General features: G+C 38.4%; 7 protein-coding genes across 7 annotated transcripts; 2 read left to right on the top strand and 5 right to left on the bottom strand.

Moving 5' to 3' along the window:
- Positions 1 to 83: 83 nt before the first annotated feature.
- Positions 84 to 2330, bottom strand: KVR01_000980 (uncharacterized protein). The gene is made up of 4 exons (XM_044783428.1): positions 1901 to 2330; positions 1422 to 1808; positions 1120 to 1358; positions 84 to 1049 (listed from the first exon to the last, which is right to left on the bottom strand). Exons 1-4 carry the CDS (start codon positions 1971 to 1973, stop codon positions 318 to 320), a joined length of 1431 nt encoding a protein of 476 aa, XP_044650929.1. The 5' UTR covers positions 1974 to 2330; the 3' UTR covers positions 84 to 317.
- A 1035-nt stretch (positions 2331 to 3365) lies between these two features.
- KVR01_000019 (uncharacterized protein) lies at positions 3366 to 5507 on the top strand (the record flags this gene model as incomplete). Its single annotated transcript, XM_044785334.1, has 2 exons — positions 3366 to 5249; positions 5319 to 5507. 2 exons carry the CDS (start codon positions 3366 to 3368, stop codon positions 5505 to 5507), a joined length of 2073 nt encoding a protein of 690 aa, XP_044649968.1.
- A 529-nt stretch (positions 5508 to 6036) lies between these two features.
- Positions 6037 to 6895, bottom strand: KVR01_000969 (uncharacterized protein; the record flags this gene model as incomplete). The annotated part of the gene is made up of 3 exons (XM_044793526.1): positions 6037 to 6076; positions 6231 to 6362; positions 6777 to 6895. 3 exons carry the CDS (start codon positions 6893 to 6895, stop codon positions 6037 to 6039), a joined length of 291 nt encoding a protein of 96 aa, XP_044650918.1.
- Positions 6896 to 8784: 1889 nt separating this feature from the next.
- KVR01_000104 (uncharacterized protein) lies at positions 8785 to 12162 on the top strand. Its single transcript, XM_044781592.1, has 6 exons — positions 8785 to 8941; positions 9512 to 9590; positions 9650 to 9956; positions 10013 to 10254; positions 10352 to 10422; positions 10474 to 12162. Exons 2-6 carry the CDS (start codon positions 9530 to 9532, stop codon positions 10603 to 10605), a joined length of 813 nt encoding a protein of 270 aa, XP_044650053.1. The 5' UTR covers positions 8785 to 8941; positions 9512 to 9529; the 3' UTR covers positions 10606 to 12162.
- Positions 11245 to 11949, bottom strand: KVR01_000784 (uncharacterized protein; the record flags this gene model as incomplete). The annotated part of the gene is made up of 2 exons (XM_044789709.1): positions 11245 to 11309; positions 11364 to 11949. The coding sequence occupies 2 exons, from the start codon at positions 11947 to 11949 to the stop codon at positions 11245 to 11247; spliced, it is 651 nt and encodes a 216-aa protein (XP_044650733.1).
- Positions 12163 to 12299: 137 nt separating the features above from the next.
- Positions 12300 to 13136, bottom strand: KVR01_000787 (mitochondrial 54S ribosomal protein YmL25). Its single transcript, XM_044782726.1, has 3 exons — positions 12633 to 13136; positions 12501 to 12561; positions 12300 to 12442 (listed from the first exon to the last, which is right to left on the bottom strand). Exons 1-3 carry the CDS (start codon positions 13028 to 13030, stop codon positions 12407 to 12409), a joined length of 495 nt encoding a protein of 164 aa, XP_044650736.1. The 5' UTR covers positions 13031 to 13136; the 3' UTR covers positions 12300 to 12406.
- A 97-nt stretch (positions 13137 to 13233) lies between these two features.
- Positions 13234 to 15652, bottom strand: KVR01_000443 (mRNA splicing protein PRP28). Its single transcript, XM_044785773.1, has one exon. It carries the CDS (start codon positions 15597 to 15599, stop codon positions 13461 to 13463), a length of 2139 nt encoding a protein of 712 aa, XP_044650392.1. The 5' UTR covers positions 15600 to 15652; the 3' UTR covers positions 13234 to 13460.
- Positions 15653 to 25965: the final 10313 nt, after the last annotated feature.

The following is a 25965-nucleotide window of genomic DNA, read 5'->3' as shown; positions in this document are numbered from 1 at the left end:
GGTATCTCTTGGTGGGCCGTCTCACAGGGCTGTCCTATGGAGGTCATGGGGAAAAGGTGCTGTGGCTTCGTAGCGGACACTCGTGCTTACAAATGTGTGTATATTAAATTCCTCAACTCCACAAGCAGGTACCTGCAGTGTGAAAGTTGTGCTTCTGCCTTCGAGTCTGTGGCCCAAAGTTCTAGTCGTCAAGCCTGACGGGTTTCCGAAGTTCCATTACAGCAGACCTCCTATGCTCCGAGTGCCTCCGCCTGCTTCCAGTATCTATGCCCGCCGGTCATTTTCGTCATTGTCTTCCATGGACGCATAATCCATCTCTACTTTCTCGTCTTGCGGGCGTGCTTCACCAGGTTCTCGATAACGCCCTCGAAAGCCTCCCTCTCCCCAATCTGCTCGTCCGTCCGCTGCTGCCAGTAGTCAAGGACCGACTTAGCGGTTCCGTCGAGGCCCTCGAGCTTCTTGACGTGCTCCTTGAGCTCGGCGTCCGTCATCCCGTCGAGGGCCTCGTCGGTCGTCGCGCACAGCTGCTTCGCGGCCACCAGGTCGAACTCGGGCGGCGGGGCCTTGCGCTTCGTTCCGGTGCGCGCTCCACCCCCTCCACCCCCTCCGCCTCCGCCTGTCCCGCCCCCTGAATCTGATGGGCTGCCGCTCTCCTGCCCCGGCTGGCCAGTCTTGATGCGAGAGGGGCCTTTCGAGCCGGATCTGCGGGAGTCGTTGGATGTCCTGGGTGAGTGGACTGAGGGCAAGACCAGCTTCTTCTGTTTTGACGCTGGCAGAATCTCGTCCAGGTCGACAGGAACGCCAAGGGAAACGAGGAAAAGTCGCCGGATGCGCGAACGGATCCAGTCAGGCGGTTGAAGCGGTGGTGGGGCGACGAGCTGGGACCACAGGGAGGCAGAGCGTGGAGTAAAGAATATAGGATTGTCTTTTGGTGGCGGTGTTACTGTGATGCCCTCGTCTTCTGCTGTGGTGGGAAAGAGGGCGTTGAGGTAGGGTTCTGTGGTGTTGAAGATGTCGTCTGTGTCCATGCCGTCGAAGTCCGGTATGGGCTGCCAAGAGTAATCAGCATGGGTCTCCGCCGGTAAGTGAAACAGAGGGTTCGTGTAGGAGATCACGTACGAATGACAAGGGCTGTACGGCCGGTGCTGCTGATGGGGCGGGAGGAGGGGCGGGCGTTTCGGGCCCCTGGAAACCATCGTCGAAGTCGCCGAAGTCCGCGTCGTCATCACCGTCCTCGAAGTCGTCAAAGTCATCGGCGAAGCCATCATCGGCGGGCTCATCGTGACTGGCAACAGAGGACTTTCGCCTCGAGTGGACGGACGATGGCGAGGACAATGCTGGTGATATTGGTTCTTGGTCTACAAAAGAAATGCTCAGCACTCTTGGCCTTTTTGAGAGGAGGATCAACTACGCTTTCGTACCCTTTCCCTCTTCCCCGTCCGAAGACCCATCAGCCTTGAGTACAATATCTGCCGGCGTGTCTGCCGTGTACTTCTTCTCTGGGTGGGACTGTTCCTCCGTGTTGCCGTCGCTCTCCTCAACCACGGTCTTGGGGATGGGACGGCCGCCAGGAGTGGGTGATCTGAGCTCTTGTTCCTCCTCTTGACCCGCCTCCTGCTCCTCGGTGACAACCGCTATCTCATCCGGCTCAGCATCCTCCTGCCGCAACTTGTACGCCTCCGTCCCGGGGACTTCGCCATAGGAAGGCTCATTGCTGGTCTTCTCGACTCGAAGCTTGGGAACAGGGGAAGCACTTGGGCTGTGAGGGGCGGACTGAGCGTCGGAGAAGTGGTCCTCGGAATCAGAATCTGTCCCAGTGGGTGTCAGAACATGGGGCCCAACACGCACAAGGGGAGAAGGGGGTCCGGAGCAGTGGGGGCAGGTAGGAATCAAGAAGTACCTAGCTCTCGCGCGCCGGGATCCTTGGTGTCGGTCCTCTCTGGGACAGAGAGGCTTTCCCGCCTGCCAGACATGGTCGGATCCTGGTGGAAAGGTCCCTGGGTAGGACTGGGAGAAGAAGCCCCCGAGTTGGCTCAGGGGGTTGAACAGAAGCGTGCTGGCCGATAGCACGTGCAAAGGAGCGATTTGTCTGGCAGTTGGTTGAGGTCGGAAAGAGGGAAAGGGACAGTTGTGGCTTTTAGTCAAAGTCCGGGGTAGCACTCATATGTATACAAAAGCCGGGCCGGGGGGGGGGGGAGCAGGAGAAGTTCAAGGTTGTTCAGAACGTTCCAGGCTGCCGGAAGGGAAAGTGCATCAAGCACATGTACCTAGCTAGGGTAGAGCAGAGGCCGGCGACAGGTCAATAAGGGTAGCTATCAACAGGAGACGATCGACGAGTCCAGCCTCGATCCTGACGTCTCACAAGGAGTCTGGACCTGATAGACCCTCGGTGACAGCAGATTGAGGGTGGGGTACTCGCACAGCCCAGCCAGCCTGCCAGCCAGCCAGCCTGCCCGAAGAGCCCAGACAGTCCGACCTTCTTGGCCATCCGCGTCCAGGCAGGGCGGACCGTTTGACCATGAGCGGCCTAGCCTTCACCCACCATGCGGCATATGCAGCGCCGACTTGAACCTTCTTTTTTGGCCATGGTGACTCTGTGTGCACTGTGGAGGACAGCAAATAGGTCTTGTGTAGAAGCTACAAGATGGCTTTCCCAGGGTGGCCAGGCCTGTACGGAGTCCCTCCAGGTAGGTGGCTTACGCCATCCCGCCAAAAATTGGTCTTTTGCCCGAAAGAGGCGATCCCAAGGATGAGATGCACCCAAGCAGCCAGGTCGCCAGGGCTGGCTGGTACCTCAGCTATGAGCGGGGATACCGGAAATATTTCCAAGTGTCCCTGTCTGTCAGCTTCACTTCCTAGCGTCTAGTAGTAGTGTGCCAGGTCTGCAGGTGTGCCTCCGAGGCCTCATCCCTGCTCCAAATTTTTGGCTCAAGGTTTGGCGGCAGGCAGTCGCTGCGCTTGGAGCTGAGCAACGGCGCGCTAGACTGCCAGACTGCCCAGGCTGGGAGCTGTCGCGACAACATCAACCAACGCCCGTTACCCGAACCAGCACTCAACCCATTCACCTCATGTCCTGAGTGTGGAGCCTGAAGCACGCCTTTACCTTTATCGGAGAGTGATATTGGTTTTGGAGGCCAAGGCACACAGGTAAGCCCTCCCGCTGCGCTGCAAACCTCGTTTGAAACCTGGGCACCGACTGACTTCTTCCAGCCAATCGACCAGGCCGTGATCTTCCAATATCTGATGCACGTGGTCGCATCACCCTGGCGCAGCTCACTCGCATCTCTTCAACGACTCCCCACGCATCGACTGATCGCATCGGACGCCAGGTTTTGCTGAATTGCTGACGAGCACCGACATCCAATATGGCGTTCTCATTTGGAACTCAGGCTACCTCTGGAGCGTCATCCTCGTCGACACCCGCAACAACCTCGCTGTTTGGCAACCAGTCCTCAACTCCTTCCACTGGCTTCTCCTTTGGGAGCACACAGAAAGACAATGCTGGAGCCACAGGGCAACCAGCCGCGTCCGGCGCTGGTCTCTTCGGCGGCAACACCGCTTCCAAGCCAGCTGCCTCTCCCTTATTTGGCGGCGGTAACTCGGCCGCCAACGCGTCTCCTTCCCCTGGCTCGTTGTTTGCTGGTGCCGCGTCGACAGGAACACCCCCGGCGGGCAGTGGAAACTCCCTCTTTTCAGGGCTAAACAAGCCAGCTACCTCCTCGACCAGCTTGTTTGGCGGAGGCTCTAGCACTCCTACCACTGCAGCTGGCGCCGCCTCGACGGCAGCAGCCAGCCCATTCGGCGCTGGTTCTGGTCTCTTTGGTGGAGGGAAACCCGCAGCCAATTCAACCCCGTCTACAGGTGCAAGCAATAGCAACTCGTTATTCTCATCTGCTTCAGCCGGGCAGGCAACTCCGACAAAACCACCAATGTTCGGCGGCTTAGGATCCACCACTCCAGCTGGGGCACCTCCCACCGACTCGGCCAAGGCAACCCCGAGTCTCTTCGGCCAGCAATCTGGTGGCCAGGGCTCCCAGGCCAAGGGCCTCTTCGGCGGCGGAGCATCGGGGACGACATCACAGACCAGCTCCAACCTCTTTGGCAGTGGACCGGCCTCCGCGCCTGCGTCTCAGCCTGCCGCAAGCAGCTCCGGGGCCCCGGGCCTATTTGGTGCCAAACCCGCTTCCACCGGACCGACCGACAAGCCCAGCCCTTTCGCCGCACCCTCCACCGGTGGCACCTCGACTCCATCGCTCTTCGGCGGCGGCGCTCCTGCGTCGAAACCAGCCGAGACCAGCAGCAGTAACCTCTTCGGCACGAAGCCTGCCTCCACGACAGCAGCGCCAGCGAGCACCGCCGCAACAACGACGGCATCTGCCACACCATCTCTATTCCCAAGTCTGGGCGGCTCTTCTACCACTACTTCATCAGCGCCAACAAAGCCGTCGTTGTTCTCTGCGCCCGCGTCAACCGCCACCACGACCGCCTCCACAACAGCAGCTGCGCCCGCCTCGGCTGCTACCACAACCCCTTCTTTGTTCTCAACGGCCACTACAAGCGCGCCCGCGGCGTCGTCCAGCACGGCAGCACCAGCTACCAGCGCTGGCACTCTCTTTGGTGCAAAGCCTCCTGCCACAGCGGCTACCACGTCTGGAACCACAGCCACGTCGACGACCACCAACGCATTGGGCACTGGAGCTCCACCATTAGGTGCAGACAAGGCCGCCGCCCCTACCACGGCTCAGAACAACATGTCGGCCTCCACCATTGGTCCTCCCTCGCAGCTGCCCAGGCTGAAGAACAAGACCATGGACGAAATCATCACACGATGGGCTACCGATTTGCAGAAGTACCAAAAGGAATTTAAGGACCAAGCCACCAAGGTGGCGGCCTGGGACCGTCTCCTGGTGGAGAACGGTGAAAAGATACAGAAGCTCTACTTGCAGACCCACGATGCGGAGAAGGCAAGCAACGAGATTGACCGACAGCTGCAGTCTGTTGAGAGCCACCAGGCGGAGCTGGAGTCTTTCCTGGACCGGTATGAAAAGGAGGTTGACGACATGTACTCGAAGCAAATTGGTGGCAACGAGCAACTTGCCGGGCCGGACCAGGAACGCGAGCGGACTTACAAGCTCGCCGAGAACCTGACGGATCGACTGGACGAGATGGGCAAGGACCTAGGCAAGATGATTACCGAAATCAACGACGTCTCAGGATCACTCAGCAAGGGCAACAAGCCCGATGACCCGGTAAGGCGAACAAGCCCTTTGACTTTGTTTATCAGCCTGGACTCCATGACTAACCACGGTAACCTGTAGCTCAGCCAAATCGTTCGTGTGCTCAATGGCCACCTCCAGCAGCTCCAGTGGATCGACACCAATGCGTCCGCGCTGCAGGCCAAGGTCAACGCCGCACAGAAGGCCAGCAACAACATGGGCAGCAAGTTTGGAAACCCCGACAGCGATGCGGCGGACGGCTTTTACCGATCCTACATGGGACGGAGGTGAGTGCAGTCAGGTTGGAGGCTTGTTGACCTCGAATACGGCCATAAAAGGAGGATCAAGATGGAAAGGAAGGAGGGGGCGGCTGCTGGGGGATGTGGCAACCCGGTGCTCCCGAAACCTTTGTACTCATACTGCGACCGAGGCGGATGGCCTGCTGGAAAGGAAACGCTGGCATATGATCAGATACACATAGCTTGTTGTTTTTGAGCGCGTCCCTACCGAGACGGCGCATAGCAAGATGAGATAATTGCATGACGTGAGTGCGTGTCCTAGTGTACAGAATTCCAATTTCCTTAGAGAAGAGGGGTGATCGCGGGACGGCCCTGGACAGGATGCTCTCAACGGTAGTTGAGACGCGTTCAAGGCCATGCAGCATCGTCGGCGTCATTCTGTGAATGACTTTGATTGTTTGCCTGCCATACTATCCGGTTCGATCGTCCACCATTCAAACATGCCATGCTCTCCTGCGGGTGTCGTACACCGCATCGTGACTGTCTCTGCCTGGTTTCGCCATGTGGAATCATAGTCTGCTTTAGTTGTGCTCGCCACCCTGCTCCTTGGTGATCTCGTCACTGTGAATAGATGCAATTAGCATCACACGTCTCCCTGACGCCGGAGGGGCAGGCCGGGCCCGGGGGGCTGTGGCCGCGGCCGTAGTCGGGGATGCAATCGCTGTTGCTGCCCCCGCCGTCCTCGACGGAGGTGGTGGGCGAGTCTGGGACGTACATGTGATCCGAGAGCTGCTTCAGGTGCGCCTGCTGCTCGGCCACCTTCTTCTTGAGCTCAATGAGCTTTTCCTTCTCGCGCTGGCGGATGGCGTAGTCCTCGTTGGCCTTCTCGCGCTTCTGGAAGGCATCGCTAAAACGACCCGCCAGTAGGGGCTCACGGTTAGCCTTCCTCTACTCCTTCCTGTTTGTGTGTGTGTGTGTGCGCGTTTGTGTGGGGGCGTATATGCAGTTCTCGCCCGCCTCGCATGACCACACAACATCCCACATATAGCCCCCGTACTTTCCCATGCATGCAGAAACACGGTCGACCGTCTTGGAGGCGTGCTTTGTGGGCTGACCGTGGGCCGTGCATCCCCGCAGTTTTTCTCGCACTCGGCGTCACCGGCGACGGAGCACCGGCCCTTGTCCCACCCGGCCCCAAACCCAATGGTACACGGAGCCGGAACGGTCGGCGGGGTCGGGCATGGGGTCCCATGGTTCTTTCTCCTGCTGGATTGGGAGGGGTTTTGTGCAGAGAGGGTGATGGTGTTGGTCATCTACTTACGCCTGGCCCAGTCCCTTGGGGGGAGCTCCCGTGTCACCGGCAGCCATGACTCGGGTGGAGACGGAGAAGGCTCTGGTGCTGGCAGGCCGGGTGAGCTTGGTGATGGATTGACGAAGCATCTTGACTCTGTCGATGGGTGCAAAGAGGAGGGGTGTGTGTCTGGGGTGGAGGATTAGCGGGGGAGGAGGGAGAAGGGTTTGCGCCTGTGGCAGAGGGGCTCACAGAGCTTCGATTGGCAGCGTGGGAAGGGTGTGACGGTGACGACGGGTGGTGCTGGCGTCAACCGGGAAGGGAGCTCCTACCACAGTACAGCAGGTTGGAGGGAGCTGGTCGGGGGTGGGTCTGTGACGGAATATGTCGGCTGCCTTAGGTCTGAGGCATAAAAGGAAGAGAGAGGACGGGTGGCAGTGGGCCCGTTCCAATTCGGGATGAGGGGAGCTGGGGGGAGCAGGGGAGGCGACCAGCAGCAGGCTTTGCGGCCTGGCGGCCTGGCGGCCTGGCGGCCTGGCGGCAGGGACAGCAACAAGGGTGTCCGGGGAACACATGTGGCATCGATCTGCCTTTGTTCCGAGAGTGGTCGGCCAATGAGACTGACTGCAGCAGCCTTGATCAGCAAGAACGACAGGATTGCCTATCTCCTCTCACCAGACAAGCGTTAGATGACATGCATTCTATGGCATCATGGGGTAGGATCTCGAGGTGTTTAGCGAGCTCCAGACCTCCCGACCTCCCCAGCCGGGCCGAGTCCACGCTGGGGAGGCAAGGAGGGTGATCTCTGGCCCAGCTCCATTGAAGCAGTGCTGGGAGAACAATAGAATGAGCCTTACCTGGGGACGGCCACAGCGTGCCTGCCAATCCCATCACAGGGCAGCCACGATGCAGCCCCGGAAACTGAGAAACTACCTAGGTACCTAGGTGGGTAAGGGCCCCTTGTAAAACGGAGGCCTTGTTTTGTAACAAGGCAGGTGCTCGCAAAGGTCAACAAAGGGTCACGCTGATCAGGGTGCCACGGTGCCCAGCCAAGTCAGTGCCAGGTGGGTATGTTGAGCAGGTAGGAGTAAAATAGTCTGCCACCTGGGACAACAAGGAGGTGGTCGCATGAAGCCTTGAGAACTCGACATGTCTCATGTACCCACGACCAAAGCCCTGGGATCCCATCGCAGTCATGCCATGCCGACCACAACAGCACCTAGGCCAGAACGGGTGGTAGGAGAGAACACGTGATGACAGACTGCACATAGGCGCCTGGGCTGGCTGGCATTTGTCTACGGGGCAATGACGTTGTATCACTACACTTGTGAAAGCAACGGTGGCAGTAAATAGGCCAAGAGCAGGATAAAACCCAGGTTCAGTTTCCCGTCGGACAAGAGGAGAAATACGCACAAGAGGAAGCGACCGTCAGAGCGAGACGAGATACAGATACACATTAATGCCTACCAAGGTACCTGCATAGGTGCCTAGGTACCTAGGATTTCATGTGCATATACACAGATAGACGCACTGGCCCGGAGAGGTACAGGAGAATGTGCTCTCACGTGCCTGCCCAAGGGATCGGCCGACGGAGGGCGTGGCTTGTTACTTCCCCCTATCATGCCCTCTCATGAGACGGGCAAGTCCAGAAATCTGCTGTGAGGATAGAGGTACATATCGGTGCATGGCTTGCAGTAAGTGTGCACTTTCCAGAGACCAGCAGTTGCTGGGTGGGCTGGCTTCCTTGCTGGCGGGCTGGCTTGGCTTGGCTTTTGCAGGTGTCAAGTGCCAGCCAGTTCCGATCCATTTTACCAGTGTGCCTGGCTCTCGCTACTCCGTGGCCTAAGTACCAAGGTAGGTACCTGGGGGCAGTGGGAGCAGAGACAGAAGAGAGAATGGGAGGGTGCGGGCGTGGGTGCGGGAATGAGTGGTGGCCCTTGCTCACTGGCGCCGCTGGACTGGGCTGGGCTGGGCTGGGGGGCTGCCGCATTGCATGATAGGACCCCCCAATTTTCCATCCTACGACCTGTCTACCCGCAACCTCCCCCATCAACGACCTCAACCATTCCGCTTCCCACTTACTTCCCTCTCCCTCTCCATCTTGCGATAAACCACAATCCTTCTCTCGTGATTTCTTCACCAGTAAACCAAGTCGAAAACCCGAGCCCCATTCCGTTTCCGTTCCTTTGCATCAGGTCAGTCGCCCTCAGCCCACACCCCCCAGCGTCATTTACAACCCCCTTTCCCAAAACAAACAGTCCCCGCCCCCGAGGGCGTCAACCTGGCCTGGCCGCGAGACGAGTGTCGCCCTGCATCGTTGTCGTCATTGCGACCTCGCGCCTCTGCCCATCCCAAGCCCCGATATGCCCTTCTGTGCACTGCAACTCCATGCCCCGTCCTGCCTTCATCTCCAGGGCCGACATGCCCTGCGGCTCAAGCTCCCCGGGGGCGCCATCTGCGCTGGGCTGACCAGCGGCGCCTGCTTCTGGGGTCGCCGGCCTGGCCTACACGCGCAACCCCACCGCTGAGCGGGGAGCCTCCTTTTTAGTCATGAAGTCAACCACGCGCAACAGCGCCCTACCCCCCCAGCTGTCTAATAACGTGCTCACGCCGCTACCCATCTGATTTCATCACCGTCATTGCGTTTGTTGGCACCAACATCAACCTTATCGGCTTTCATTTTGTGCTTGCGACCGCTCCCACCGCGTCTCCTTGCCGCCCAAGCCCGAATTCCGACTTTCAGCTGACAGTAGCCCGCGCCTTAGACTTCCAACTCCGACAAAATGGGTCACGAGGATGCCGTCTACCTGGCCAAGCTCGCCGAGCAGGCTGAGCGCTATGAGGGTATGTGCCATGTCCGATACAACCTCGCGTGCGTTGGGCCGCGCTGACCCGAGATGCAGAAATGGTCGAGAACATGAAGATCGTCGCCTCCGAGGACCGCGATCTGACCGTCGAGGAGCGAAACCTGCTCTCCGTTGCCTACAAGAACGTCATCGGTGCCCGCCGTGCCTCGTGGAGAATCGTTACGTCTATTGAGCAGAAGGAGGAGTCCAAGGGCAACAGCACCCAGGTGACTCTGATCAAGGAGTACCGTCAGAAGATCGAGGCCGAGCTTGCCAAGATCTGCGAGGACATCCTGGAGGTTCTGGACCAGCACCTGATTCCTTCCGCTAAGACCGGGGAGTCCAAGGTCTTCTACCACAAGATGTAAGGCCCCCGCGCGCGGTTGCTGGCACTGGCTCCGATGCTGATAATCAATCCAGGAAGGGCGACTACCATCGCTACCTCGCCGAGTTCGCCATTGGCGACAAGCGCAAGGACTCTGCTGACAAGTCCCTCGAGGCCTACAAGGCTGCTACCGAGGTCGCCCAGACCGAGCTCCCCCCCACACACCCCATCCGTCTGGGTCTTGCCCTGAATTTCTCCGTCTTCTACTACGAGATCTTGAACGCTCCCGACCAGGCCTGCCACCTGGCCAAGCAGGCTTTTGATGACGCCATCGCTGGTAAGCTCGAGACACATCCCCCCCCCCCCCCCAAAAAAAAACACTGGCCGGGGCCCCATCGTTTGACCATGATCGATGCTAACGAAACCAACAACAGAGCTCGACACCCTGTCCGAGGAGAGCTACAAGGATTCGACCCTCATCATGCAGCTGCTCCGCGACAACCTCGTAGGTCCTTTTCCTTCAGCTATGTCGACACAGGAACTAATGCCATCTTAGACCCTCTGGACTTCGTCCGATGCTGAGGCCGCCCCTGCCGCGTCGAATGCCGCCGCCGCCGAGGCTCCTGCTGCCTCGGCCGAGGAGAAGCCCGCAGAGCCTGCTCCCGAGGAGCCCAAGGCTGCCGAGTAAGGCGAGGCGCAGCGCATTTTCCCTCTATCGTCGTGACCGGATTGGTTTACAATGCTTGATCCCCCCTGGAGGAAATCGGTGTCATTGGAGTGCGGTTTCGGAGAACTCAAAGAAATGCGGCATGGTTTACTCGACGCAAATACACAAAGACGGACGATTTTGAAGTCATCCACCACGGGGCTAAGAAGCATTTTGGAGTTTTTTCTCCTTCAAATCGCTCTTATTTAGACTCTAATGACGGAAGGACCAGGATCGTCTGGACAATAAAGCTGACTTGACTTTACCCTGCTTTTTTTTTACACTGATGGTTTTTAATGGCCTTTCTCATTCAACACCCGACTTACACAGTCTAGGTAGTTTATCGGAATGAGTACCTTCTGCCTAACCCACATCACGGCGATGTTTGCCGTGATAACTCTTGCCCGATCTAAATTGACTGCACCGGCTCACATGCGCAGCTGGCTTGGCGTGCCCAACGCGTACTGTGCGCGTGTCTTGATATGCCCGCATCTAACCAACACGACCATCACTGTCAGTAAACTATCCCGGGTTGCGCTGCCCTCATCTGTGCATCACAAGAGCGCCCGGCCAAGGTCTAAGGCCCGCTGCGTTTGAACTGGTGCGATGTAGTGCTCAATTTCAGCTCGGCTGGCCCGTTGACCGCGCCGCGTGGCCCCAAGACCCTTTCACATGCAACTTGGATCCTTGCCGCCCACACCAACTCCGACACTACCACCACCACTACCTGCCCCCTCTACTGCTGTCATCGACGTCGTCCTCCACGACTGCGAAACACACCCTCAGCCACAGGCTGCAGTCCTGGCACCCGACAACCAGCTCGCCCAAATCCCCGGCCTCCTCCAGGTCGTCCTCGCCGAAGGCATACCCTTCCTCGTTCCCGCACCGGCAGCCGCGGTGCCAACGGGTCGTCGCGCGCGCGGCGTCCTCGGTATAGTCCAGGTCGTCGAGGTCCACGGTCTCTATCCCCGTCTGGAAGGTGGCGCTGGTGGCGCGGCTGCCGTCTGCGGATGGTGTGGTCGGGTTGCGGGTGAGGGCAAGGTGGCGGTCGTATGCGGTGCGCTCTGCGGGGTGTGAGAGGGTGGTGTATGCGCGGGTGATCTGGTCTACTGTTGGAGGAGGTGATGTTGATGATGATGATGATGATGATGATGTGTTTGCCGTTTCTGCTGCTGCCCTGTGCGGCGCGTTGGTCTTGTCTGGGTGGTGGCGGAGGAGGGCGCGGTGGTAGGCTTGTCTTATAATCTTGGGGATCTGGTCTTGGTTTGAGTCCTCTATCAGGCTCTTTGGTATAGCTAGGACCTCATAATGGGTTGGTTCGGTCATAGTGGGAGATGATTCCTGTTTTGGCCGAGCATGATGGACGACACGATATTCGCGCTTGCGCTCCCTGATGAAGATTTTCTTCGGGTTGAGATTGTAGGTCACGTGCTACAACCTCCTAGCTTGGTCTCGTCAGGAGCGGAAAGGCCTGAAATTGCATGCAAACCTTGAAAGCAGGAAATGCGTGTAGGTGTGTAGGTGTAGGGGTCAAATTGTTGGGTCGCTTAAGCTGCCTCTGCGAAATGCGAGGCCATCCCGCACGTCCAGGGGGTGGGTGCTGCAGCTTGGCAGTACTTGTAAAGCTTGGGTCACAGATCGGCCAGAGACGGTCACGATATCCAGCTGCTGCAAGTCATTGAATTTTGCTGGCATTCCTGACGGCACAGGGCCACTGTATGAAATTGTAGTCTTGTTACATATTCGTACATGATCAAGGACAGCCCCATCATGGCCCTGCCCCTTATTTGGGCCACTTGGTCCAGTTCTTCCTCCCGACCTGCAAAGACACATTAGCAATGAATCAGGTGTGAGCATCTGGAAAATAGACCACATACCGCTTTCCATTCCCTGATGAGCGCGGGCATCTTGAGCATGGCTTCTCTCCTCTTTTCCATCCTGGGGTATCACGGTCAGCCGACGGTCCGCTGACAATCGCTGCGCACAGCAGCCAGGGCTCCAGCACATACTTGGTTGCCAGCTGCCTCTCGTGGATCTTTCCCTTGACCTTCTGGTCCACACCCGTTCCCTTGACCCTCAGTCCATACTTGACACGGTGCTTCAGCTGCTCCTCGGTCTTCTTAGGCGTGTAGGGCAGCAGCTCCTCGACACCGTTCTCCCGCGCCAGCTTCACTAGGTCTGCCTGTCTCCTGAGCGAGTACACAGGGTTGTGGACCCTGCCCGTGGGGTGGAACTTCTTGGGCAGAAAGGGGTTCCGTCGGTCTTGCTGGTAGCCGGTGCTGGGGAATGACCCGTCCGGAAGGGGGTTGAGGATCTGGGTCGGCGGGTAGCGGGCAAAGAATCGCTGGAGCTTGGGGGGCAGCGTCTTCGCCAGGGTGACGTATTGTGATACGTTGGTGGTCGCCATGTTGTGCTGTCTCGGCCGCCCTCCTCCTCCTGAGATGCGGACGTTGGATGGCTTTGAGAAGGTAGGTCTGTTGCGACTTGCGCATAGCCCAAGCCGCGCAGGTGAGGACGGACCTCACTACAAATTTCGGGCCACGGGTCGGGCGGCAGGCAGGCCGGCTCGAGGTCCGAGGGTCCGTGCGGAATAACACTAGCTTCGTCGGCTTCCCGTAAACGGAGCTTGATTGTGAATGCCTACTATGTATCTCAAATACTCTTGCCAGAACTCCAACTTATTAGACGCATTCTCTCGACGCTTCCAGAGTGCCCTTTCACAGACAATGGTTACTGTCACGCATCCTCCTGTTCAAATATCCACAGGTAGTCAATGCGGCTCTACCATTTGTTTTTCAAGAGCTACGCAACTTAAATCTGCCAAGAGCGCGCAGAATCTACCAAGACTTGCCTCCGAAAGCAGGTGCTTCTGTCTTGCGGCCCCTGACCGGTTTCTGCTGAGCAGCCGGATCCCTTCTCAGTTCGTCTGGTACCTTGGAAATCGGCGACTTCATGATCATCTGTTTCAGATCATACTTCACATCGTCGTCTTCGCTGCCCAAGAACGTGATGGCAACACCGCTCTTGCCCGCACGACCCGTACGACCGATACGATGTGTGTATGCCTCGATGCTCGGTGCCATGTTGAAGTTGATGACAAGCGAGACGTCAGGAACATCGATACCACGCCCAGCAAGATCTGTCGCCACCAGGATCTTCGACTCGCCCTTGCGTACCGAGTCCAGTGCCGCTTCTCTTTGCTCCTGAGTCTTGCTTCCGTGCAGCGTGACGGCGTTGAAACCAAGTCGCTTGATGTCCCGCGCGACTGTGTCGCAATTGCGTTTGATGTTGACGAAGACAATAATAGGCGGGTCGTACTGGTTCGAGCGAAGGATCTCTCCGAGGCGATTCTTGCGCTTGTCTTCGCCGTTGATGAGCTCAACCCGCTGCTCGACTGTGTCCACAGCTTCACCGATGTTGCCGATGGTCACTATGGCTGGCCGTCTGAGGTACTGTTTCGCGATCTTCTCGACGACTGGAGGCATGGTTGCCGTGTACATCATAGTCTGTCTGTATTTCAGGTCCTTGAGGCCGATGTTCTGCTTCATCAGCAACGCATTCTCGGCCTCTTCCGTGTCTGGCTTCTCGTTGGTGACGGGAAGAGCGTCGAGGATCTTGTTCAGCGACTCCTCAAAGCCCAGGTCGATCATGCGGTCGGCTTCGTCCATGACGATGTAGCAACACTGTGACAGAACCAGGAGACGTCTTTCGATACAGTCTTTGAGACGACCCGGTGTCGCAACAATGATCTCTGCACCATTTCTCAGGGCAAAGGCCTGCTCTTCGAGAGAGTGTCCACCAACGATACTGACTGTGTTGAAGCCCAGCGGTTCTGCGAATTTCTTGGCCTCTGATTCAATCTGCTGGGCAAGTTCACGGGTGGGGGCCATGATGAGCGCATAAGGACCGTCAGCCTTGTTGTACTCATCGAGTGCCGGAAGACTGCGGATGTAGACCAGTAGGGGGAGAAGGAATGCTGCAGTCTTTCCCGAACCTGTCACCGCCACTCCGATCAGATCACGCGCCTGTAGGGCAATGGGGATCGCGGCTCGTTGGATAGGCGAAGGTTCGTCGTAGCCCACCTGCTTGATAACATCAAGTAAGTCTTTTGGCAGGCCCGACTCGCTCCAGTTTCGCATCGGATTCGGAATCGCTCCTCCTTTTGTGGCAATGCCGAAATCTTCCTTGAAAATGCGCCAGTCTCGCTCCCGCATGTCCGAGAGGTCCTTTTCAGACCAGTGCCTCCCAAGGGTGTTTCGGGCTGCCAACTTCTTCTGCGCCGCCTCGAACTGCTCCAAATATTCTTTGGCCCGTTGAGGATCCCTTTGCGCCAGTTTAGCAGCGAAGTTCCTCGCGTTTTCCTCTCTTGCCTCGTCTCCGAACCCAGCCAGCCGACCGGAACCGATCAATGACGATGCTTTTTGGGCATAGATAGGATCATGTTCTTTGCTGGTGTCTTCTGAGGCGTCCCACCCAAAGTTGAACTTGTTACCCGTCCTCTTTCGCTTCTTGTTCGCGGAGAAGGTGCTCTCGTTCACTGGAGGACCCATATACCGCTCCATTCGAAGTTTCTCCTCATCTTCCTCCCAGCGATTCTTGCCCTGGCTTCCTTTCTCATCTGCTTCTTTCTTTCTGTCACCATTTGTTTGCCCATTGATGTGTCCGCTATGGCGCATGGCCTTGGGACCGGTGGGTATCGAATTCGAGTTCGATTTCGAGTTCGAGTTCGAGTTGTTCTGGTACCTCGGGTCGCTCTTGGATAGGAACTCTCGTCTCGATCGTTCATGGGCTTCTTTCCGCTCCCGCTCCCTCTGTGCGTCTTGCAACTTCTCCTCCTCGGCTTTCTTGGCCTGTAGCGCTAGCCTTTCGGCTTTTGGTATAAAACGAGGTTTCTTCGCTGCATCGGCCTCCTTCTTCTTCCTGATCAGCTCCTCTAGGTCGAGGGGGGGTGCCTTCCTCTTCTTCGTCGCGTCCATCTTGAAGGTGTGGTTGGGTGGGTGTCGCGGGTCTCCCTCAGCAGGTGTTGGACCGCAGCACACTTAATGCCCACAAGGATGGCCTGTGCTTCTTATCGCGTTATCTATCAGACTAGGCCTGTGGATCCGTAGTCTAGTTATGTAAGCAAGCCCTGCAGGCAGCCAAGCTTCTGCAGGCGCCCTTCGATAGCAGATTACCCGGGGGTCAGACCTTCGGTTGCCCCCTACGCCGGGAGGCGTAGGGGGTGCCAAAACCCCCACACGGCCAAAACCCCCACACACTTAAGAAGAATAAAACACTATACTTAAATTAGTCTAACTTACTTAAATAAAAATGATATAATATAAAAAAAATAGTTTTATAAACCTTATTTTTTAAGGAATTTAAATAAAATAGAGATAAAATTCTAGGGTTAGGGTTTAACTAGATTTTATTACTTCTTTATATTTATATTATTATAAATATTAACTTTAATTAATTTTATATAAATATAAAAAATATATTATTATAATCCTTATAAAATAAAAAGTATTTATAAAATAATAAATAAATTTTAAGGTTAGAGTTTTATAACTTATATAAAGTATATAAAATAAATAAAATAATAATATTATTTATTAATTTTATTTATTAATTTTATTTATTAATTCTATTTACTAATTCTATTTATTAACTTTATTTAATAATTTTATTTAATAATTTTATTTAATAATTTTATTTAATAATTTAAATATTAATATTTTATTAAATTATTTTAATTTAAAATTAAAGTTAATTTTAAATTAATAAATTTTATTTATTTACTAATTAATTAATTTATTTATTAAATAAAATATTTATTTATTATATATTAAAATTAAAAGTATTTATTAAATAAATATAATAAAACTTTATTTTATAAATTATTTTATAAATTTTATTATATATATATAATATACTTTTATATATATAATATACTTTTATATATATAATATTACTTTTATATTTATATTAATTATTTTATATTTACTTTTATTAATTAAAAGTATAAAATATAATAAATTAATCTTTAAAATTAAATTAATTAATAAATATATTTAAAATTAATATATTTATTAATTAAACTTATATTATAAGTTATATAATAAAATTAAGTTTAAATAAAGTTTATTTTAAATTACTTTAATTTTTAAAAGTATTTATTTTAATTTAATATTAAATAATAAATAAGAAAATATATAAAATAATATAATATATTTTTAAAATATTTACTATAAAACTTTAATTTTAATTTTTTAATTATTTTATAAATACTTATTAAATTATAAAAATTATTATAAATTTTTTATATTAGTATAAAATTATTTATTTTAATTAAATATTAAATAATAAATAAAATAATATATAAAATAATATAATATATTTTTTAAAAGTTTATTATAAAATTATAATTTTAAATTTTCTTTATTATTTTATAAATATTCTTTATTTTATAAGATTATAATAATATATTTTTATATTTATATAAAATTAATTAAAGTTAATATTTATAATAATATAAATATAAAGAAATAATAAAATCTAGTTAAACCCTAACCCTAGAATTTTATTTCTATTTTATTTAAATTCCTTAAAAATAAGGTTTATAAAACTATTTTTTTATATTATATTATTTTTATTTAAGTAAGTTAGACTAATTTAAGTATAGTGTTTTATTCTTTTAAGTGTATGGGGTTTTGGCCGTGCGGGGTTTTGGCACCCACTGCGCCAGCAGTGGGTTCCTCGGGCGAGCGAACCCACGGGTAGAGGAATCAACAACCCAACTACCTACACCTTCAGACGTCAGATTCCGCGAATTCTGGTGTTCTGATACGTGGGTACGGGCAAGAATACACAGGCCCGCTGCCTGCCTATAGTGCGACAGGGCTGACTTTCTAAAAACCCACTTTACCTCAGGATCCAGACAACCTCCTAACCTCCTAACCTTTTAACCTCCTTCTAACCTTCTAACCTTCTAACTTTCTAACCTTCTAACCTCCTAACCTTTTAACTTCTTAACCTTCTAACCTCCTAACCTCCTAACCTTCTAACCTCCTAACCTTCTAATCTCTTAACCTTCTAACCTTCTAACCTTCTAACCTTCTAACCTTCTAACCTCCTCCTAACCTTCAACCTTCTAACCTTCTAACCTTCTAACCTTCTAACCTTCTAACCTCCTAACCTTTTAACTTTTTAACCTTCTAACCTTCTAACCTCTTAACCTTCTAACCTTCTAACCTCTTAACTTTTTAACCTTCTAACTTCTAACCTCCTAACCTCCTAACCTTCTAACCTTTAACCTCTTAACCTTTAATCTCCTAACCTCCTCCTAACCTTTTAACCTTCTAACCTTACTTCCTTTTAACCTTCTTTTAACTTTTTAATTTTTAACTTTTAACTTTTTAATTTTTAATTTTTAATTTTTAATTTTTAATTTTTAATTTTTAATTTTTAATTTTTAATTTTTAATTTTTAAAAATTTTAATTTTTAATTTTTAATTTTTAATTTTTAATTTTTAATTTTTAATTTTTAATTTTTTAAAATTTTTAATTTTTAATTTTTAATTTTTAATTTTTAATTTTTAATTTTTTAATTTTTAATTTTTAATTTTTAATTTTTAATTTATTAATTTATTAATTTATTAATTTATTAATTTATTAATTTATTAATTTATTAATTTATTAATTTATTAATTTATTAATTTATTAATTTATTAATTTATTTATTTATTTATTTATTTATTTATTTATTTATTTATTTATTTATTTATTTATTTATTTATTTATTTATTTATTTATTTATTTATTTATTTATTAATTTATTAATTTATTTATTTATTTATTTATTTATTTATTTATTTATTTATTTATTTATTTATTTATTTATTTATTTATTTATTTATTTATTTATTTATTTATTTATTTATTTATTTATTTATTTATTTATTTATTTATTTATTTATTTATTTATTTATTTATTTATTTATTATTTATTTATTTATTTATTTATTTATTATTTATTTATTTATTTATTTATTTATTTATTTATTTATTTATTTATTTATTTATTTATTTATTTATTATAATAATATTATTTTATTAAATTTTAAAATATATAATTTTAATATTTTATAAATATTTTATATTTTTATTTTAAATTATAAATTATAAATTTTAAAATTAATTAATATATTAAAATAATTTTAATAAATTTATTTTATTAATTATAATTTTTAATTAATTTTATTTAATTATTTTATTATATTATAATTTAATTTAATTTATTTTTATTTTTAAATAAATTAAATTAAAATTAAAAATTTTTAAATTAAAATTTAAAATTTTTATAAATTTTAATTTATTTTAAAATATAATATATTTTATTTTAAAATTTTAATTATTTATTTTAAATTTAATAATAAAATTAAAAATATAAATAATTTATATAATTTAAATAAATTAATAAAATAAAAAATAAAATTATTATTTTTAAAATATTTAATTTTATTTAATAAATAAATATTTATTTATTAATTTTATTATATTATAAAATAAAAATATTTAAAAATATTTATTTAATTTATTATATTTTAAATTAAAATATAATTTTAATAAAATAATTATATTTTATTATTATTTTAAATTTATAATTTTAATAATTTATAAATAAAAATATTTATTAATAATTAAATTTAAAATTATATAAAAATATATTTTATTTTAAAAATATTATTAATATTTAAAATAATTTATAATTTTTAAATTAAAAATTTTTAATTTTATATTTAAAAATTTAATTTAAAATTTATATTTATAAAAATAAAAGTTTTTATATAATTTAAAAGTTTAAATAAATTTAAATTAAATTATAAATTATTTATATTTTTAATTTTATTATTAAATTAAAATAAATAATTAAAATTTTAAAAATAAAATATAATATATTTTAAAAGTTTATTATAAAATTATAATTTTAAATTTTCTTTATTATTTTATAAATATTCTTTATTTTATAAGATTATAATAATATATTTTTATATTTATATAAAATTAATTAAAGTTAATATTTATAATAATATAAATATAAAGAAATAATAAAATCTAGTTAAACCCTAACCCTAGAATTTTATTTCTATTTTATTTAAATTCCTTAAAAAATAAGGTTTATAAAACTATTTTTTTTATATTATATTATTTTTATTTAAGTAAGTTAGACTAATTTAAGTATAGTGTTTTATTCTTTTTAAGTGTATGGGGGTTTTGGCCGTGCGGGGGTTTTGGCACCCACTGCGCCAGCAGTGGGTTCCTCGGAGCGAGAGCGAACCCACGGGTAGAGGAATCAACAACCCAACTACCTACACCTTCAGACGTCAGATTCCCCGCGAATTCTGGTGTTCTGATACGTGGGTACGGGCAAGAATACACAGGCCCGCTGCCTGCCTATAGTGCGACAGGGCTGACTTTCTAAAAACCCACTTTACCTCAGGATCCAGACAACCTCCTAACCTCCTAACCTTTTAACCTCCTTCTAACCTTCTAACCTTCTAACTTTCTAACCTTCTAACCTCCTAACCTTTTAACTTCTTAACCTTCTAACCTCCTAACCTCCTAACCTTCTAACCTCCTAACCTTCTAATCTCTTAACCTTCTAACCTTCTAACCTTCTAACCTTCTAACCTTCTAACCTCCTCCTAACCTTCTAACCTTCTAACCTTCTAACCTTCTAACCTTCTAACCTTCTAACCTCCTAACCTTTTAACTTCTTAACCTTCTAACCTTCTAACCTCTTAACCTTCTAACCTTCTAACCTCTTAACTTTTTAACCTTCTAACCTTCTAACCTCCTAACCTCCTAACCTTCTAACCTTTTAACCTCTTAACCTTTTAATCTCCTAACCTCCTCCTAACCTTTTAACCTTCTAACCTTACTTCCTTTTAACCTTCTTTTAACTTTTTAATTTTTTAACTTTTTAACTTTTTAATTTTTTAATTTTTTAATTTTTTAATTTTTTAATTTTTTAATTTTTTAATTTTTTAATTTTTTAATTTTTTAATTTTTTTAAAATTTTTTAATTTTTAATTTTTAATTTTTAATTTTTAATTTTTAATTTTTAATTTTTAATTTTTTAAAATTTTTAATTTTTAATTTTTAATTTTTAATTTTTAATTTTTAATTTTTTAATTTTTAATTTTTAATTTTTAATTTTTAATTTATTAATTTATTAATTTATTAATTTATTAATTTATTAATTTATTAATTTATTAATTTATTAATTTATTAATTTATTAATTTATTAATTTATTAATTTATTTATTTATTTATTTATTTATTTATTTATTTATTTATTTATTTATTTATTTATTTATTTATTTATTTATTTATTTATTTATTTATTTATTTATTAATTTATTAATTTATTTATTTATTTATTTATTTATTTATTTATTTATTTATTTATTTATTTATTTATTTATTTATTTATTTATTTATTTATTTATTTATTTATTATTTATTTATTTATTTATTTATTTATTTATTTATTTATTTATTTATTTATTTATTTATTATTTATTTATTTATTTATTTATTTATTTATTTATTTATTTATTTATTTATTTATTTATTTATTTATTTATTTATTTATTTATTTATTTATTTATTATAATAATATTATTTTATTAAATTTTAAAATATATAATTTTAATATTTTATAAATATTTTATATTTTTATTTTAAATTATAAATTATAAATTTTAAAATTAATTAATATATTAAAATAATTTTAATAAATTTATTTTATTAATTATAATTTTTAATTAATTTTTATTTAATTATTTTATTATATTATAATTTAATTTAATTTATTTTTATTTTTTTAAATAAATTAAATTAAAATTAAAATTTTTAAATTAAAATTTAAAATTTTTATAAATTTTAATTTATTTTAAATATAAATATATTTTATTTTAAAATTTTAATTATTTATTTTAAATTTAATAATAAAATTAAAAATATAAATAATTTATATAATTTAAATAAATTAATAAAATAAAAAAATAAAATTATTATTTTTAAAATATTTAATTTTATTTAATAAATAAATATTTATTTATTAATTTTATTATATTATAAAATAAAAATATTTAAAAATATTTATTTAATTTATTATATTTTAAATTAAAATATAATTTTAATAAAATAATTATATTTTATTATTATTTTAAATTTATAATTTTAATAATTTATAAATAAAAATATTTATTAATAATTAAATTTAAAATTATATAAAAATATATTTTATTTTAAAATTTTAATTATTTATTTTAAATTTAATAATAAAATTAAAAATATAAATAATTTATATAATTTAAATAAATTAATAAAATAAAAAATAAAATTATTATTTTTAAAATATTTAATTTTATTTAATAAATAAATATTTATTTATTAATTTTATTATATTATAAAATAAAAATATTTAAAAATATTTATTTAATTTATTATATTTTAAATTAAAATATAATTTTAATAAAATAATTATATTTTATTATTATTTTAAATTTATAATTTTAATAATTTATAAATAAAAATATTTATTAATAATTAAATTTAAAATTATATAAAAATATATTTTATTTTAAAAATATTATTAATATTTAAAATAATTTATAATTTTTTAAAAATTAAAAATTTTAATTTTATATTTAAAATTTTAATTTAAAATTTATATTTATAAAAATAAAAGTTTTTATATAATTTAAAAAGTTTAAATAAATTTAAATTAAATTATAAATTATTTATATTTTTAATTTTATTATTAAATTAAAATAAATAATTAAAATTTTAAAAATAAAATATAATATATTTTTAAAAATTAATTTAATTTAATTTATTATATAAAGTTTTTATAATAATTTTATAATTTATATTTATAATATTTTTTTAAATATAAAGTTAAAAATTTATAATTTTAATTTTTAATTAATTTTTATTTAATTATTTTATTATATTATAATTTAATTTAATTTTATTTAAACTTTTTTAAATTTATTTAATATTTTAAATAAATTAAATTTAAATTAAAATTATAATTTTTAATTTTTTAAAAATATATTAATTATTTTAAATAATAATAATTTTTTAAAAATAAAATTTATTTTTATATAATTATAAATTTAATTATTAATTATTATTTTTTTATAAATTTATTAAAATTATAAATTTAAATAATAAAATATAATTATTTTATTTAATTATATTTTAATTTAATAAATTAATTAAATAATTATTTTAAATAATTTTATTTATAAAATAAATAAATAAATATTTATTTAAATAAAATTAAAAATTTTAAATAAATAATAATTTTATTTTTATTTATTTTAATTAATTTATATTTAAATTATATAATAATTTTATATATAATATTTAATAATATTAAAATTAAATAATTTATAATTTATAATAATTTTAATTTTTAATAAATTAATTTATATTAAAATTAATAATATAAATTTAAATTAATATAATTTAATATATTAATATAAAAGTATTTTTAAAATAAATAATATTATAAATAATTATAAAATTATTATAAAAATTTTATATAATAAATTTAATTAAATTAATTTTAAAAATATATTATATTTTATTTTATTTAAATTTTAATTATTTATTTTTAATTTAATAATAAAATTAAAAATATTAATAATTTTATAATTTATATTTATAATATTATTTATAATTAAAAATATATTTTATATTAATATATTAAATTATATTTATTAAAAATTAAAATTATTATAAATTATAAATTATTTAATTTTAATATTATTAAATATTATATATAAAATTATTATATAATTTAAATAAATATAAATTAATTAAAATAAATAAAAATAAAAATTATTATTTTTTAATTAATTATTAAATTATTTATTAAATAATTATTAATTATAATTATATTTAATTAATTAATTTTTTAATAATTTTTTTATAATTAATAAATATTTTAAATTAATATTTTTAATTATTTAATTATTTAATTATTTAATTATTTAATTATTTATTTATTAATTATTTAATTATTAATTAATTATTAAATTATTATTAATTAATTATTAATTAATTTATAATTTTAATTAATTTAATTAATTTTTTAATAATTTTTTTATTTTATTTATTTATATAATTAATTAAATTATTTAATTAATAATTAATTAATAATTATTAAAAATAAAATTTATTTTAAATATAAATAATTATTTATATAATTATTTAAATAAAAATTAATTATAATTAATTATTTTAAATAAAAATATTTAATTATTTATTTAATTAAATTAAATATATTAAATATATTAAATATAATTTTATATAATAAATATATTATTATTTTATTTATATAATTAATTATTTAATTTATAAAATTATTATTTATATTTAAAATTTTAAAAATATTTAAAATTAATAAAATATTTAATAAATTAATAAATAAATTTAAATTATTATTTATAAAATATTATTATAATAAATTATAAAAAATTATTTAATAAATAAAAGAATTATTATAATTATTTATAATTTAATTTTTTATAAATTATTATAAAAATATTATTTAAAATTATATATTAATTTAAATAAAATATATAAAATTATTATATTAATTATAAAATTAAATTAATAAATATTTTATTTATTTTTAAAAAGTTTATAAATTTTAAGTTTTAAAATTATTAATTTTTTAAAATATTATAAATATATATAATATTTTTAATAAATTTAATTAATAAATTAAAATTAATATTAATTATTATTATTATTATTATTATTATTATTATTATAATAATTTTATAATTTAATTAATAAATTAATATTAATATTAATTATTTTATAAATATTAATATAATTATTTTATTTATTAAAATAATAAATTATTTTTAAATTTTATTATTAAAATTAATTAATAATTAATTTATAAGTTAAACTAATTTAATAAATTAATAATAGTAAATAGGTTATAGCTACTTATATAAGTAAATATATTAAGTAGGTTACTTTATTAAATATAGCTTTATTATATCTTTTAAAAGTAATATATATAATTAAAATAAATATAACTATATTATAAATAATCTTTATTTCTTTTATATATATATATAGAAAATTAATTAATATAATTAATATTAATTAATTTAATTTATATATAAAAATAATTAAAATAATATATATTTATTTTAATTAAAAGTTTATTTAATTAAATAATAAAATATTTAATTAAATTAATTAAATTTATTAATTAAATTTAATTTATATATATATATAAATTATTTATTATTTATTTATAATAATTAATTTATTATAATTTATTATTTTTATAATTATTTTAATATAAAATTAAATAATAAAACTTTAATTTTATTTTTAATAATATTTATTTTTAATAATATTTATTTTAAATTTATATTTAATTAATTTTTATTTATTTATTTATTTTAATTAATATTTTTAAAACTTTAATTAAAATACTTTTTTATTTTTAAAATTAAAATATTATTTTAAAATAAATGAAAATTTAAAATTATATATTTAAAATTTTTAAAATATAATATAATATTTAAATATTTAAATAAATATTTAAATATTAAATAAAAATTAATTTTTAAATATTTAAATAAATATTTAAATATTAAATAAAAATTAATTTTTAATTATTTAATTTTAATATTTATTTATTTAATAATTTTTATTAATTATTTAATATTTATTTTTAATACTTTTATATTTATAAATATTTTTAAATTAATATTAAAAGTTAATAATATAATTTTTAATTTTTAATATTTTAAATATAAATATTTTTAAATCTTTTTATATTTTTTAAAACTTTTATTTTTATTTTTAATAACTTTTAATTTATATATTTTTAAATATTAACTTTTATATAAAATTAATTAAATATTAAAAATTAAAAGTTTAAAATTTAATAAATTAAAAAATATTAAAAATTAAAAATATATTTTATTTTTATTTTATTTTTATTTTTAATATTTAATTAATATTTAAATAAAAATTAATATTTAAATAAAAATTAATATTTAAAAGTATATAAATTAAAAATATATTAAAAAATATTAAAAAATATTAAAAAATATTAAAAAATATTAAAAATAAAATAAAAGTTTTAAAAATATTAAAAAGTTTTAAAAACTTATATTTAAAGTATTAAAAATTTAAAGAATTTTAATTAAATATATAATTTTATATAAATTTTATATATAAAATTTAATATTAAATAAATTTATAAAATTATTAAATAAATAAATATTAAAATTAAATAAATAAATA

This window comes from Diaporthe batatas, assembly GCF_019321695.1.
Source record: "Diaporthe batatas strain CRI 302-4 chromosome Unknown Contig00001, whole genome shotgun sequence".
NCBI classification, from domain to species: Eukaryota; Fungi; Ascomycota; class Sordariomycetes; order Diaporthales; family Diaporthaceae; genus Diaporthe; species Diaporthe batatas.
Note: the sequence above shows the minus strand (reverse complement) of the source record. Positions and strands in the feature narration are given on the sequence as shown.